The sequence below is a fragment of the Salvelinus namaycush genome, chromosome 13, assembly GCF_016432855.1.
Source record: "Salvelinus namaycush isolate Seneca chromosome 13, SaNama_1.0, whole genome shotgun sequence".
NCBI lineage: Eukaryota > Metazoa > Chordata > Actinopteri > Salmoniformes > Salmonidae > Salvelinus > Salvelinus namaycush.
This window is the reverse complement of record NC_052319.1, coordinates 24,963,386-24,980,755: the sequence shown is the minus strand read 5'-3', so window position 1 is coordinate 24,980,755 and position 17,370 is coordinate 24,963,386. Positions and strand designations below refer to the sequence as shown.

Below are 17,370 nucleotides of genomic sequence, written 5' to 3'. Positions count from 1 at the left end.
TATAACAAATAATCACTAAGGTAAACGGGGAAATAATAACTAAAGTATGTAACAATCTATAAGGGTCAATGTCATATATGTTGCGAATCCCGCCGAAGATGGTGCCTCTTCCCGTTCGGGCGGCGCTCAGCGGTCGTCGTCTCCGGCCTACTAGCTGCCACCGATCCCCTTTTCTGTTTCATTTAGTTTTGTCTGATTTGTTGCACCTGTTTCGTGTTTAGGTTTGATTGTGGGCTATTTAAACCCAGTTGGCCCGCCGACTTTTGTGCGGGCTTGTTTTTCTGTTTGTGGTGTTGTATTTTCTTGTGGTGTCTGTTCCATGTGGATTTTGTCCTGTTTGTTTTGGACTGTACTTGACGCGCCCTTGTATGTGTGGCGTAGCCGTCTCGTTATATTCTTTTGGAATATTAAATCCACTTGCTTCTCACTATCCTGCTCTCTGCGCCTGACTCCTTCATCACCACTTTTGGAATTGTGACAATATACAACTGTGATTGATTGTTTCATCCACACAAATGAAGTAACTTTACAGCGTTGAGCCAAATATCAGCTGCCCTCTGTCTGAACAAAGACTGACCAAATACCCAGGTTAAAAAGGCAAAGTGCAGTTCAAACAATAACAAAGCAACAACCCGCCACTTGTTTTGGTAAACAGCTGAGGGATGGAGCTGGAGAAATGTTACTATTCTCAAATTCATAGACAAGAGCTATGGATGCAAGGACTGACCATCCATGAGGTCATCAAAATTATAGTTTTAACATTGACATTGTTTACAAACATTGGAGTAAAACAAGCTTATATTTTGAGTTCTGATGGGGTGCGACAGTTTAACTAAGCTCACAAGACAATAAGTTATATTCTTAAAGAATCAATAGCTATATATCATTAATTTAACTGTCAATAAATGGATGTAGCAGCAACTGAAGATTGCAAATGCGGATGATGCAGCTGCAGGAATAGCATACAACAGATGTACAGTACGAGTCAAAAGTTTAGACACACCTATTCATTCAAGGGTCTTTCTTTATTTTTACTATTTTCTACATTGTAGAATAATAGCGAAGACATCAAAACTATGAAATAACACATATGGAATCTTGTAGTAACTAAAAAACTGTTAAACAAATCTAAATATATTTGATATTTGATATTCTTCAAAGTAGCCACCCTTCACATTGATGACAGCTTTGCACACTCTTGGCATTCTCTCAATATGCTTCATGAGGTAGTTGTTACCTGGAATGCATTTCAATTAACAGCTGTGCCTTGTCAAAAGTTAATTTGTGGAATTTCTTTCCTTCTTAATGCGTTCGAGCCAATCAGTTGTGTTGTGACAAGGTAGGGGTGGTATACAGAAGATAGCCCATATTTGGTAAAAGACCAAGTCCATATTATGGCAAGAACAGCTCAAATAAGCAAAGAGAAATGACAGTCCATCATTACTTTAAGATATGCAGTTCAGTCAATAGGAAAATTTCAAGAACTTTGAACGTTTCTTCAAGTGCAGTCGCAAAAACCATCAAGCGCTATGATGAAACTGGCTCTCATGAGTACTGCCACAGGAAAGGAGACCCAGAGTTACCTCTGCTGCAGAGGATAAGTTCATTAGAGTTACCAGCCTCAGAAATTGCAGCCCAAATAAATGCTTCACAGAGTTCAAGTAACAGACACATCTCAACATCAACTGTTCAGAGGAGACTGTGTGGAATCAGGACTTCATGGTCGAAAAGCTGCAAAGAAACCACTACTAAAGGACACCAATGAGAAGAGACTTGCTTGGGCAAGAAACATGAGCAATGGACATTAGACCGGTGGAAATCTGTTCTTTAGTCCAAATTTGAGATTTTTGTTTCCAACCTCTGTGTCTTTGTGAGACACAGAGTAGGTGAACGGATGATCTCCGCATGTGTGGTTTACACCGTGAAGCATGGAGAAGGAGGTGTGATGGTGTGGGGGTGCTTTGCTGGTGACTGTCTGATTTATTTGGAATTCAAGGCACACTTAACCAGCATGGCTACCACAGCATTCTGCAGCAACACGCCATCCCACCTGGTTTGCGCTTAGTGGGACTATCATTTGTTTTTCAACAGGACAATGACCCAACACACCTCCAGGCCGTATAAGGGCTATTTGACCAAGAAGGAGAGTGATCGAATGCTGCATCAGATGACCTGGCCTCCACAATCACCCGACCTCAACCCAATTGAGATGGTTTGGGATGAGTTGGACCGCAGAGTGAAGGAAAAGCAGCCAACAAGTTCTCAGTGTTTGTGGGAACTCCTTCAAGATGGTTGGAAAAGCATTCCAGGTGAAGCTGGTTGAGAGAATGCCAAGAGCGTGCAAAGCTGTCATCAAGGCAAATGGTGGCTACTTGGAAGAATCTGAAATATAAAATATATTTTGATTTGTTTAACATGATTCCATATGTGTTATTTCATAGTTTTGATGTCTTCACTATTATTCTACAATGTAGAAAATAGTAAAAATAAAGAAAAACTTTTGAATGAGAAGGTGTGTCCAAACTTTTTACTGGTACTGTGTGTGTGTATATATATATATAATATATATATATATGTGTATGTATGTATTTACTGACAAACAAAATATATCAATCCAAACTGTGTAGCAGCCATTTCATGACTGGAAAGAGACATCTGAAACAAAACATCAAAAGGTTTAATGACATTTGGAGATTGTCAAGCCAAGCCTTCAATACTGGGTAGGTTTATAATGTAGGGAGGAATGTATTTTCTGTTTGTCAAGATTGACCTAGTCTATTTATTGTGGTGTTGAAAACGCAAACCATGATATGGAAGCGCTCGAAGTCGGTATGGTTTGTTTATTGGTTTACAGTACAAAGGGCGGGTTCATGTGAAAATATTTTTAACATTGGGAAGGTGGGTTTTATAATAATACCTTGAGTTGGTCCAGCCCCCCAGTAAATGTCGAGCATGCAGCTCCCCATGTATTGTTAAGATTGCAAACTTTTGTTGTGAAGCTTTTTTCAGGGAAATCTGACGACCCGGAAGTGATGATGTAAGACTAAGCACTAGCAGCTAAACTAAAGGCTAAAGCTAGCAACACACGGGCAAATTGCATTGGTTTCGCCGGCCTAATAAGATATATACCTATCAATAACATAGTGGTGGAGGGGCATCGTTCTCTCTGTGCGCTGTGATTATGAAACAGGAGTTCAATCACTACTGGTGTCAGCTTCGCTGGACATAAGATGGCGACAGAGCTGATACGCTTTTGGAAGCTTGGGTCATTGAGCCGTATCTGCACCTTCTCTCTTCTATTTCTGTTTGTGCATTGTCATACGTGTAAACATCAAGTTCCATCTCCGTCGGAGGTGAGTGCTTACCAGTTATTTTCTCGTAAGGAATTGATACATAGCTGAGGTACTTTGCGTGGGGCGCTCGAGCCATGGCAATAGGGGCGTATTAGGTAGATTGTTAAAAAGTACCGAGTAGGGGTGATGGGTATTTTGGGGGCTGGGCCCTGTTGAAAATGTTACATTACACAAAGGTTAACTTTTTTAAATACAAATGTTAATTTATTGCATGCAATTACATTTATTATTTACAAGAAGAGCGCTGTATCAAATTAAAGCTAGTATAACACCGACCTCAAATTCTTTCTACATGATAATACATTACTACCGCTACTTTTCTTTCAACAATGTTTCTTGTAGGTTGTCCATAAAGTGTACCTGAAGTCTGAAAGATTAACCAAAAGAAGCTCTGATCAACAATTGAAGATAACGATAATTTATGATTCAAGTGTGGACAAGTAAGTACATTTTTTCTTACTATAGAGTTGTCAGTTTGTAATGTAAGTGTGTGCCAGGCTTTACTGTAAGCTGGTTATTATAAATACATGTTGTCTTCTTCCAAAGGTTAACTTCAAATAAAAGAAGACTTGTGAAGGTATGTTTGTGTGAATGAGGTCAGATATATTTTCCATTGACATACAGGACAATAGGTATATTGTCATGTCTATCATGGCTATGACAATGCTACCTTTGTGAAGTTTTGTTGCTGCTGGCTAATATTATGTTGTGTGTCCTTTTTAGCTGGAGGCTGGTTAATAAACACTGCCTTTTTGTTTTCTACAGGATACACTTTTTCCACAAGCAATTGATTATCTACAGAAGGCATTTCAGGTTCGCCGGCAAGCAGGACCTGTATTACTCAGCAGGTAATGTTCTCACCTCCCATCACCCTCCAGCACAGTTCATTAACATGAATACCCTCCAGCACAGGCCATTAACATGATCACCCTCCAGCACAGTTCATTAACATGATCACCCTCCAGCACAGTCCATTAACATGAATACCCTCCAGCACAGTCCATTAACATGAATACCCTCCAGCACAGTCCATTAACATGATCACCCTCCAGCACAGTCCATTAACATGATCACCCTCCAGCACAGTCCATTAACATGATCACCCTCCAGCACAGTTCATTAACATGATCACCCTCCAGCACAGTTCATTAACATGATCACCCTCCAGCACAGTTCATTAACATGATCACCCTCCAGCACAGTTCATTAACATGATCACCCTCCAGCACAGTTCATTAACATGATCACCCTCCAGCACAGTTCATTAACATGATCACCCTCCAGCACAGTTCATTAACATGATCACCCTCCAGCACAGTTCATTAACATGATCACCCTCCAGCACAGTTCATTAACATGATCACCCTCCAGCACAGTTCATTAACACGATCACCCTCCAGCACAGGCCATTAACACGATCACCCTCCAGCACAGGCCATTAACACGATCACCCTCCAGCACAGGCCATTAACACGATCACCCTCCAGCACAGGCCATTAACACGATCACCCTCCAGCACAGGTCATTAACACGATCACCCTCCAGCACAGGCCATTAACACGATCACCCTCCAGCACAGTCCATTAACATGAATACCCTCCAGCACAGGCCATTAACACGATCACCCTCCAGCACAGGCCATTAACACGATCACCCTCCAGCACAGGCCATTAACACGATCACCCTCCAGCACAGTTCATTAACACGATCACCCTCCAACACGGTTCATTAACACGATCACCCTCCAACACGGTTCATTAACACGATCACCCTCCAACACGGTCCAAGATCACGATCACCCTCCAACACGGTCCAAGATCACGATCACCCTCCAACACGGTCCAAGATCACGATCACCCTCCAACACGGTCCAAGATCATGATCACCCTCCAACGCGGTCCAAGATCATGATCACCCTCCAACGCGGTCCAAGATCATGATCACCCTCCAACGCGGTCCAAGATCATGATCACCCTCCAACGCGGTCCAAGATCATGATCACCCTCCAACGCGGTCCAAGATCATGATCACCCTCCAACGCGGCCCATTGACATGGTCACCCTCCAACGCGGTCCATTGACATGGTCACCCTCCAACGCGGTCCATTGACATGGTCACCCTCCAACGCGGTCCATTGACATGGTCACCCTCCAACGCGGTCCATTGACATGGTCACCCTCCAACGCGGTCCACTGACATGGTCACCCTCCAACGCGGTCCACTGGCATGGTCACCCTCCAACGCGGTCCACTGGCATGGTCACCCTCCAACGCGGTCCACTGGCATGGTCACCCTCCAACGCGGTCCACTGGCATGGTCACCCTCCAACGCGGTCCACTGGCATGGTCACCCTCCAACGCGGTCCACTGGCATGGTCACCCTCCAACGCGGTCCACTGGCATGGTCACCCTCCAACGCGGTCCACTGGCATGGTCACCCTCCAACGCGGGCCACTGACATGGTCACCCTCCAACGCGGGCCACTGACATGGTCACCCTCCAACGCGGGCCACTGACATGGTCACCCTCCAACGCGGTCCACTGACATGATCACCCTCCAACGCGGTCCACTGACATGATCACCCTCCAACGCGGTCCACTGACATGATCACCCTCCAACGCGGTCCACTGACATGATCACCCTCCAACGCGGTCCACTGACATGATCACCCTCCAACGCGGTCCACTGACATGATCACCCTCCAACGCGGTCCACTGACATGATCACCCTCCAACGCGGTCCACTGACATGATCACCCTCCAACGCGGTCCACTGACATGATCACCCTCCAACGCGGTCCACTGACATGATCACCCTCCAACGCGGTCCACTGACATGATCACCCTCCAACGCGGTCCACTGACATGATCACCCTCCAACGCGGTCCTGGAACATGATCACCCTCCAACGCGGTCCTGGAACATGATCACCCTCCAACGCGGTCCTGGAACATGATCACATTTCAAGAAGACAATAAAATAGTTTAATGTTTGTAATTCAGTTGAGGTAGTGAGTGTAGCATTTTAAGATGTGTCTAGATAATCTATATTGTTGAATAGGCCAAAAACACTGAATGCTTCTCATATATTGAATATCTAAAGGGCACGCTAAGCTATGTCAAGTCATTAATGCAAGGCTCGATCAGTCAAGAGGTTCAGTTCATGCATCTTTCTCTTGCATTATAAAATGTGTTTCTGTTCAGACAATGTGTGACCAATCAGTATCTGAGGAAGAAAGATGACCCTCACCGCTACTGCCAGGGAGCATGTGCAGACATCACTAAGTGTGGACCCGTCATTGTTCCTGACCATCATCTGCAGGTCAGTCTACGCCACGGAAATTGGAACATGAGGTGTAGTGACAAAGTAGGTTGGTTGATAGACTAGTTATTAGTAATACCAGGTCTCAAGTAACTTACTTAGTCACTGTTATTGGTCGCTGTTATGAACATGTGATTTCTGGTAATGATTTGTTATTAATAAAACATGGAAAGTACATCATCATTATAGGTGCCAGTCCTTCCACTGTTCCTCTACGCATAGGGACAATGTACCACCAGGCACCTGTGGACCATTCTGTAGTTATGGGATTAGCTAATGCAGCTCAGTGAAATTTGAATTATGATAGGGCTTAGGTTGGAGTGCCTATTGTCACACTTTGAGGTTGTGTGCAGAACTGAGGGTGGCCTCACTGACCTGACAGCCTCAAACAAGATTAGCACTTCTGGTTCATGGGTCGTTTAAGACAGTCCAGAAGCTTTTGTCTTCTAAACTACCTCTATTGCTTGTTACTCACCTTTTTAAGCTTGGCCTTTTTAACCAGCGATGTTATTGTTCCTTTAGACATCTATTTAATCACTTTAAATACAGTATTATTTGACTTAGCATGAAGACATAATAGTTAGCCTCCATGCTCCACTCTGTTTCCTCTATATGTTACCTACTCACCTGGCTTGCTACCATTGCCTCCTGCTGCTATCTTCAACAGGGCTCTCTTGTAAAAGAGATTATCTCAATGAGACTAAACAAGGTTAAACTGAAACCGTCCTCAACACGCACATGATCCAACTGTCTGCGTGGGATTTGAATTCCAGCCACATCGGTCTTCACACTCTTCCTCTGTGTCCCCCTGCTCATTCCGTTTAGTCCTAGCAATAAAACATAAAAAAACTCATATACAGTTGAAGTCAGAAGTTTACATACACCTTAGCCAAATACATTTAAACTCAGTTTTTCACAATTCCTGACATTTTATCCTAGTAAAAATTCCCTGTCTTAGGTCAGTTAGGATCATCACTTTATTTTAAGAATGTGAAATGTCAGAATAATAGTAGAGATTTATTTCAGCTTTTATTTCTTTCATCACATTCCCAGTGGGTCAGAGGTGTACATACACTCAATTAGTATTTGGCAGCATTGCCTTTAAATGGTTTAACTTGGGTCAAACGTTTTTGGTAGCCTTCCACAAGCTTCCCACAATAAGTTGGGTGGATTTTGGCCCATTCCTCCTGACAGAGCTGGTGTAACTGAGTCAGGTTTGTAGGCCTCCTTGCTCGCACACGCTTTTTCAGTTCTGCCCACAAATCACACATTTTCAATAGGCTTGAGGTCAGGGCTTTGTGATGGCCACTCCAATACCTTGACTTTGTTGTCCTTAAGCCATTTTGCCACAACTTTGGAAGTATGCTTGGGGTCATTGTCCATTTGGAAGACCCATTTGCGACCAAGCTTTAACTACCTGACTGATGTCTTGAGATGTTGCTTCAATATCCACATAATTTTCCTGCCTCATGATGCCATCTATTTTGTGAAGTGCACCAGTCTCAACTGCAGCAAAGCACCCCCACAACATGATGCTGCTACCCCCGTGCTTCACAGTTGGGATGGTTTTCTTCTGCTTGCAAGCCTCCCCTTTTTCCTCCAAACATAACGATGGTCATTTTGGCCAAATCGTTCTATTTTTGTTTCATCAGACCAGAGGACATTTCTCCAAAAAGTACGATCTTTGTCCCCATGTGCAGTTGCAAACCGTAGTCTGGCTTTTTTATGGCGGTTTTGGAGCAGTGGCTTCTTCCTTGCTGAGCGGCCTTTCAGGTTATGTTGATATAGGACTCGTTTTACTGTGGATATAGATACTTTTGTACCTGTTTCCTCCAGCATCTTCACAAGGTCCTTTGCTGTTGTTCTGGGATTGATTTGCACTTTTCGCACCAAAGTACGTTAATCTCTAGGAGACAGAACGCGTCTCCTTCCTGAGCGGTATGATGGGTATGTGGTCCCATGGTGTTTATACTTGCGTGCTATTGTTTGTACAGAAGAATGTGGTACCTTCAGGCATTTGGAAATTGCTCCCAAGGATGAACCAGACTTGTGGAGGTCTACAATTTTTTTTCTGAGGTCTTGGCTGATTTCTTTTGATTTTCCCATGATGTCAAGCAAAGAGGCACTGAGTTTGAAGGTAGGCCTTGAAATACATCCACAGGTACACCTCCAATTGACTCAAATGATGTCAATTAGCCTATCAGAAGCTTCTAAAGCTATGAGATCATTTTCTGGAATTTTCCAAGCTGTTTAATGGCATAGTCAATTTAGTGTATGTAAGCTTCTGACTCACTGGAATTGTGACAAAGTGAAATAATCTGTCTGTACCCAATTGTTGGAAAAATTACTTGTGTCATGCACAAAGTAGATGTCCTAACCGACTAGCCAAAACTATAGTTTGTTATCAAGAAATTTGTGAAGTGATTGAAAAACAAGTTTTACTGACTCCAACCTAAGTGTATGTACACTTCTGACTTCAACTGTGTGTGTATATATATACACTGCTCAAAAAAATAAAGGGAACACTTAAACAACACAATGTAACTCCAAGTCAATCACACTTCTGTGAAATCAAACTGTCCACTTAGGAAGCAACACTGATTGACAATAAATTTCACATGCTGTTGTGCAAATGGAATAGACAACAGGTGGAAATTATAGGCAATTAGCAAGACACCCCCAATAAAGGAGTGGTTCTGCAGGTGGTGACCACAGACCACTTCTCAGTTCCTATGCTTCCTGGCTGATGTTTTGGTCACTTGAATGCTGGCGGTGCTTTCACTCTAGTGGTAGCATGAGACGGAGTCTACAACCCACACAAGTGGCTCAGGTAGTGCAGCTCATCCAGGATGGCACATCAATGCGAGCTGTGGCAAGAAGGTTTGCTGTGTCTGTCAGCGTAGTGTCCAGAGCATGGAGGCGCTACCAGGAGACAGGCCAGTACATCAGGAGACGTGGAGGAGGCCGTAGGAGGGCAACAACCCAGCAGCAGGACCGCTACCTCCGCCTTTGTGCAAGGAGGAGCAGGAGGAGCACTGCCAGAGCCCTGCAAAATGACCTCCAGCAGGCTACAAATGTGCATGTGTCTGCTCACACGGTCAGAAACAGACTCCATGAGGGTGGTATGAGGGCCCGACGTCCACAGGTGGGGGTTGTGCTTACAGCCCAACACCGTGCAGGACGTTTGGCATTTGCCAGAGAACACCAAGATTGGCAAATTCGTCACTGGCGCCCTGTGCTCTTCACAGATGAAAGCAGGTTCACACTGAGCACATGTGACAGACGTGACAGAGTCTGGAGACGCCGTGGAGAACGTTCTGCTGCCTGCAACATCTTCCAGCATGACCGGTTTGGCGGTGGGTCAGTCATGGTGTGGGGTGGCATTTCTTTGGGGGGCCGCATAGCCCTCCATGTGCTCGCCAGAGGTAGCCTGACTGCCATTAGGTACCGAGATGAAATCCTCAGACCCCTTGTGAGACCATATGCTGATGCGGTTGGCCCTGGGTTCCTCCTAATGCAAGACAATGCTAGACCTCATGTGGCTGGAGTGTGTCAGCAGTTCCTGCAAGAGGAAGGCATTGATGCTATGGACTGGCCCGCCCGTTCCCCAGACCTGAATCCAATTGAGCACATCTGGGACATCATGTCTCGCTCCATCCACCAACGCCACGTTGCACCACAGACTGTCCAGGAGTTGGCGGATGCTTTAGTCCAGGTCTGGGAGGAGATCCCTCAGGAGACCATCCGCCACCTCATCAGGAGCATGCCCAGGTGTTGTAGGGAGGTCATACAGGCACGTGGAGGCCAAACACACTACTGAGCCTCATTTTGACTTGTTTTAAGGACATTACATCAAAGTTGGATCAGCCTGTAGTGTGGTTTTCCACTTTAATTTTGAGTGTGACTCCAAATCCAGACCTCCATGGGTTGATAAATTTGATTTCCATTGATCATTTTTGTGTGATTTTGTTGTCAGCACATTCAACTATGTAATAAAAAAAGTATTTAATAAGAATATTTCATTCATTCAGATCTAGGATGTTATTTTAGTGTTCCCTTTATTTTTTTGAGCAGTGTATATATATATATATATATATATATATATATATATATATATATATATATATATATATATATATATATAGCTCAACTGGTAGGCATATAGAAATGTTGGCTGATGGTGTTCTTGAGTACTGTAGTTTGATGATTTTACTGTATTACGTCCATTGTGTGATTTCCAGCAATGCAAGGTAAAGTATTTCAGGACTTACCTGTAAACGAGAACTGGGCTTCAATGCGATTTTCCTGTTTTAAATAAAAATGCAATTATGTATATATAAATTCCAGCAATGCAAGGTGTGCACCGAGACAGGGAGGTCGTGTGGCTCAGCAGGGACTCCGGACGGGAAGGGGGTGGAGGGGGCTGACTTTGTCCTCTACGTCAGTGGGGTGACTACAGAACGCTGTGGACAGGAGAACATTGTGGCCTATGCTGCATACTGTCAACTGGAGTCTGAGCTGGACAGGTAAGCCTCCAACACTCTTTAAACACACCTGATTTTTGAATATATTTTACAGGATTATAACGGGATCTTAGTCTATTCCAGATTGCCGTAGCTACTGATTGGGTCTGGTAGGTGACATGGAAGCCCATGAATAGGTCTTTTAACCCAATGATATTTTATGTCAGTTTCACTTTCTTTACCTTTTTAGACCCATTGCTGGATATGCCAACCTGTGCCCCAGTATGATATCCACCCAACCTCAGGAGTTTGAGGGTATGCTGTCAACCGTCAAACACGAAGTCATACACGCCCTGGTGAGTGCATTGGAAACAATCTACTTTTTATTCCTATTGGGGTGAAGCTAGTCATGAATGACTTAAGTAAATACCATAATGAATTAAACATGTCCAACACAGATTTCATTATTGATTGAGTAATGTTATTTAATTAATTTCTTTAACGTCTGTCCAACAGGGTTTTTCTGCAGGGCTGTTCGCATTTTATCACGATGATGATGGCAAGCCTCTGACACCTCGGTTTGCAAGTGGACTACCAGCATTCAACGAGAGGTATGTATACTTAATCATTATCCTCCACTGTCAGGCTGTGTTTTTAGAATTGCGCTTTTTGTAATAAGCACCAGGCCTAGATGAAAATACGATGCACAACAGAAAAATTATTATATGTTTCTAAAATCAGGTTGATGTTTGAGAGAACTTTTGCTTTCTATTATAGTTTAGGCCTGTATCAGTGGAGTGATGCAGTGATACGTAAAGTGACTCGATTATGGGACATCCGTGGTGGTGTGATGGTCCGACATGAAGTTCATCTTCTAGTGACACCGCGTGTTGTGGTAAAAAATCCTGCTTTTAAGCTCCTCCCTGTTGAATCATGTATTTACATGTGTTTGTCATTGGTAGATATGTGCCATTGTAGAGGCTGTGTTGTTCTGTGCGGTGTTATGCTAATGTGTTATTGTTGTGCTGCACTGCCCTGTGTTGTCCTGCCCTGTCCTGTAATGTGGTTAATGTTCGCGTCCTGTACCCCTGCATGTGTTTGCAGGAAGAGGCGAGGAGACACTTTGGCTGTCCCATCCTGGAGGGTATGGAGCTGGAGAACCAGGGAGGGATGGGTACTGAGCTAAACCACTGGGAGAAGAGGCTACTAGAGGTAACAGAAGGGCTGCAGTTTGCATTGTACTGTGCTTAGTTTTTACTGTTCTGTACAGTATGTGCAGCCTACATTTGTGTTATAGCTTTACTTAGCCTACTAGAACTGGTGTCTTAACTGGAATTCCTGATATAGACTTAACCACGCCATATCCTTATAGCTCAGTTGGTAGAGCATGGCGCAAGCGCCAGGGTCGTGGGTTCAATTCCCACGGTGGCCAGTATGAAAAATGTATTAAAATTTATGCACTCACTACTGTATGTCTCTGGATAAGAGCATCTGCTAAATGACTAAAATGTAAATCAAATCAAATGTATTTATTTATATAGCCCTTCTTACATCAGCTGATATCTCAAAGTGCTGTACAGAAACCCAGCCTAAAACCCCAAACAGCAAGCAATACAGCACGTAAATGTAATTACCCTTTCACTCAGTTTCATAGTCTGTATAGCTATTGTGAATTCTTCATGTATTTCTTAGCAATAGTTCATTACTCATCATCAGCATTTACACTGAGTGTACAAAGCATTAGGAACACCTGATCTTTCCAAGACATAGACTGACCAGGTGAATCACAGTGAACGCTATGATCCCTTATTGATGTCACCTAGGGTTGCACATTTTGGGGAATATTTAAAGGTGGAAACTTTACATATATTCCTATTAATTCTCACGGGAGTTAACGGAAATATATGCAAATTAATATTAATATCATTTAAATGTAGATGTTTTTTGCATTGGATATATTTACCATATCATATAGAGACAGAAACATAAACCTGTTACCTGATCATAAGTAGACAATTGCAAATGATTAAATCCTGACAATTGAAAAAAAAAAAACATTTGTTACGAATTTAACATTCATTAAATTAGTTGACTCTTCACATGGGATGATTTCACTGAACAACAAAATAAAGGGAATATTGAATGATCCCCAATGATCCATCGCATCTCCCAAAAATGTTTTCAATATACATCTGTAAAATGATAGTCTGGAGACTAAAGCTTTGGTTGTCTTCCTCTCAGGCTTCCATGTCTTCTCCCTGGACCTCCTCAATGTCCACCTCTTGAACATCAGACTCTGAGGCCTCATCTTCACTGTCACTTTCCAACCTTGTTGAGGATGGCTCGTTGTCAGGCTCAAAAAGCCTCAAATTTGCCCGTAGACCACCAATTTTTCAACCCTTGTATTAGTCAGCCTGTTGCGTGCTTTGATGTGTGTGTTCCCAAACAAGGACCAGTTGCACTCTGCGGTGGCTGATATTGGTGGGATTTGGAGGATGATGGAGGCAGCAGGGGAAAGAGCCTCAGATCCACAAAGTCCCTTCCACCAGGTGGCTGTTGAGATATGTTGGCACGACTGACATATTGCATCTCCATCCCAAAGCCCTTGCTTGGAAGTGTACTTCGCCAGACTGCCAAGAACCTTGCCCTAATCCAGGCCAAGGTGGCGAGACACGGTAGTGATGACACCATAGGCTTTGTTGAGCTCTGCACCAGACAGGATGCTCTTGCCAGCATACTTGGGGTCCAACATGTACGCTGCTGCGTGTATGGGTTTCAGGCAGAAGTCTTCACGCTTTTTGATGTATTTCAGAACTGCAGTTTCCTCTGCTTGGAGCAACAGTGAAGTGGGCAGGGCAGTACGGATTTCTTCTTGTACATCTGCAAGCAGAGTCTGAACATCAGACAGGATGGCATTGTCTCCCTCAATCAGTGCAATGGCTACTGCTATACGTTTCAGGAGTTTCAGGCTGCTTACCACTCTCTCCCAAAATACATAATCCAGGAGGATCCTCTTGATGGGGCTGTCCATATTGGCAGACTGTGATATTGCCATTTCTTGGAGACAGACCTTCCCCTCCAGGAGACTGTCAAACATGATGACAACACCACCCCAACAGTTGTTGCTGGGCAGCTTCAATGTGGTGCTCGTATTCTTCTCACTTTGCTTGGTGAGGTAGATTGCTGCTAGAACTTGATGACCCTTCACATACCTAACCATTTCCTTGGCTCTTTTGTAGAGTGTATCCATTGTTTTCAGAGCCATGATGTCCTTGAGGAGCAGATTCAATGCATGAGCAGCACAGCCAATGAGTGTGATGTGAGGGTAGGACTCCTCCACTTTAGACCAAGCAGCCTTCATGTTCGCAGCATTGTCTGTCACTAGTGCAAATACCTTCTGTGGTCCAAGGTCATTGATGACTGCCTTCAGCTCATCTGCAATGTAGAGACCGGTGTGTCTGTTGTCCCTTGTGTCTGTGCTCTTGTAGAATTCTGGTTGAGGAGTGGAGATGATGTAGTTAATTATTCCTTGCCCACGAACATTCGACCACCCATCAGAGATGATTGCAATACAGTCTGCTTTCTCTATGATTTGCTTGACCTTCACTTGAACTCTGTTGAACTCTGCCTCCAGCAAATGAGTAGATAAAGCATGTCTGGTTGGAGGGGTGTATGCTGGGCAAAGAACATTCAGAAATCTCTTCCAATACACATTGCCTGTCAGCATCAGAGGTGAACCAGTTGCATACACAGCTCGAGCAAGACATTCATCAGCATTTCTTTGACTACGTTCCTTCATTGAGTCAAAAAAACTTCTGATTCCAGGAGGACCATGAGCTGTTGCTATCGATAAGGTGTCTGATTCATCATTTTCACCTTGAATAGAAGTAGAGGGACTTTTGTCAGAGGTTGCTTGTTGTGAGCTCTGAGGGAACTTTATGCACTTGGCCAGATGATTCTGCATCTTTGTTGCATTCTTCACATATGATTTGGCACATTTGTAAATGTACACAGCTTTTCCTTCTACATTAGCTGCAGTGAAATGTCTCCAAACATCAGATAGTGCCCGTGGCATTTTCCTGTAAAGATTAGAAAAAAATGAGTAAAAAAAACAAATACAATTCCATGTACAGATAAATAGTTAAGCAGTTAGATTAAACATCTCCTTTTGTAAGCTAAATGTTTTTAAATGAAACATGTATGGAAACAGGTGAATTAACACTCCTCAGTTAGCAGGCTCAACAAGCAAGCTAAAACCCACATTGTAGCAAAAACAAACTAGCAGAAATTGTTAACAAGTTAGAAATTATTTAACCACACTTTGCTCTAGGCTACTATTTACTAGTTAACAAAATGATGTATGTCGTATAAAATATATTCACCCACACAGTATTGTAATCAAAACTTACCAGAAAGCATGTAGTCCTTGGCTCAGACAGTGTAGTAGTGTGGGTTCAATAGCATCTCATTAGTATGCAAGATCTTGAGAATCAGCTGTACATGTGAGGGAAGAATGCACTGTGCATGCAGAGTGTTGCAATTCCATTGAATTGGGGATAGTTTAACCAAAATATGCCACAAGATCTAGAATTGCCGTATGTCAAATTGAATCAAATTTTATTAGTCACATGCGCCGAATACAACAGGTGTAGGTAGACCTTACAGTTGTTATTTACGAGCCCCTAACCAACAGTGCAGTTTCAAAAAATATGGATAAGAGATAAAAGTAAAGAAAGAGCAGCAGTAAAACAATAACAATATATACAAGATGGTGCCAGTACATAGTCATTGTGCGGGTCACCGGTTAGTTGAGGTGGTATGTACATGTAGGTAGAGTTAATTAAAGTGACTATGCATAGATAACAACAGAGAGTGGCAGTGGTGTGGAGGGGGGGCAATGCAAATAGTCTGGGTAACCATTTGACTAGATGTTCAGGAGTCTTATGGCTTGGGAGTTAAAGCTGTTTAGAAGCCTTTTGGACCTAGACTTGGTGCTCTGGTACCGATTGCCGTGTGGTAGTAGAGAGAACAGTCTATGACTAGGGTGGCTGGAGTCTTTGACAATTGTTAGGGCCTTCCTCTGACATCGCCTGGTCCTGGATGGCAGGAAGCTTGGCCCCAGTGTTGTTCTGTGCCGTTTGCACTACCCTCTGTAGTGCCTTGAGGTCGGAGGCCGAGCAGTTGCCATACCAGGCAGTGATGCAACCAGTCAGGATGCTCTCGATGGTGCAGCTGTAGAACCTTTTGAGGATCTGAGGACCCATGCTAAATCTTTTCAGTCTCCTGAGGGGGAATAGGTTTTGTCGTGCCCGCTTCACGATTGTCATGGTGTGCTTGGACCATGTTAGTTTGTTGATGTGGCCACCAAGGAACTTGAAGCTTTCAACCTGCTCCACTGCAGCCCCGTCGATGAGAATGGGGGCGTACTTGGTCCTCTTTTTCCTGTAGTCCACAATCATCTCCTTTGTCTTGATCACGTTGAGGGAGAGGTTGTTGTCCGGAAGTCAGGAAGTCCAGGATCCAGATCCAGCTTAGTGATGAGCTTTGAGGGCGCTATGGTGTTGAACGCTGAGCTGTAGTCAATGAATAGTCAATGAATGGAGTGCAGTTAGAGTCTGTATCATCTGTGGATCTGTTGGGGCAGTATGCAAATTGGAGTGGGTCTAGGGTTTCTGGGATGATGGTGTTGATGTGAGCCATGACTTGCCTTTCAAAGCACTTCATGGCTACAGACGTGAGTGCTACAGGTCGGTAGTCATTTCGGCAGGTTACCTTAGTGTTCTTGGGCACAGGCACTATTGTGGTCTGCTTAAAACATGTTGGTGTTACAGACTCGGACAGGGAGAGGTTGAAAATGTCAGTGAAGACAATTGCTAGTTGGTCAGCGCTTGCTCGCAGTACACGTCCTGGTAATCCATCTGGCCCTGCGGCCTTGTGAATGTTGACCTGTCTTAAGATCTTACTCACGTCGGCTGCGGAGAGCGTGTTCACACGGTCTTCCGGTACAGCTGTTGCTCTCATGCATGTTTCAGTGTTATTTGCCTCGAAGCGAGCATAGAAGTAGTTTAGCTTGTCCGGTAGGATTGTGTCACTGGGCAGCTCTCGGCTGTGCTTCCCTTTTGTAGTCTATAATGGTTTGCAGGCCCTGCCACATCTGACGAGCGTCAGAGCCGGTGTAGTACGACTCGATCTTAGTCCTGTATTGACGCATTGCCTGTTTGATGGTTCGTCGGA

General features: G+C 43.9%; 1 protein-coding gene across 2 annotated transcripts in view; it reads left to right on the top strand.

The window, feature by feature from the left end:
- The first annotated feature begins 3,049 nt into the window (after positions 1 to 3,049).
- The window catches only part of LOC120058361 (leishmanolysin-like peptidase), a 29,028-nt gene continuing 14,707 nt past the window's right edge, over positions 3,050 to 17,370 (top strand). For both annotated transcript variants that reach the window (XM_039006969.1, XM_039006968.1), the window contains exons 1-10: positions 3,050 to 3,353; positions 3,696 to 3,793; positions 3,900 to 3,930; positions 4,119 to 4,201; positions 6,556 to 6,673; positions 11,021 to 11,199; positions 11,387 to 11,492; positions 11,653 to 11,747; positions 11,914 to 12,031; positions 12,241 to 12,348. In XM_039006969.1, the coding sequence (XP_038862897.1) occupies positions 3,231 to 3,353; positions 3,696 to 3,793; positions 3,900 to 3,930; positions 4,119 to 4,201; positions 6,556 to 6,673; positions 11,021 to 11,199; positions 11,387 to 11,492; positions 11,653 to 11,747; positions 11,914 to 12,031; positions 12,241 to 12,348 (1,059 nt within the window). In that variant the 5' untranslated portion in view covers positions 3,050 to 3,230. The remainder of the gene's footprint in view (positions 3,354 to 3,695; positions 3,794 to 3,899; positions 3,931 to 4,118; positions 4,202 to 6,555; positions 6,674 to 11,020; positions 11,200 to 11,386; positions 11,493 to 11,652; positions 11,748 to 11,913; positions 12,032 to 12,240; positions 12,349 to 17,370) is intronic.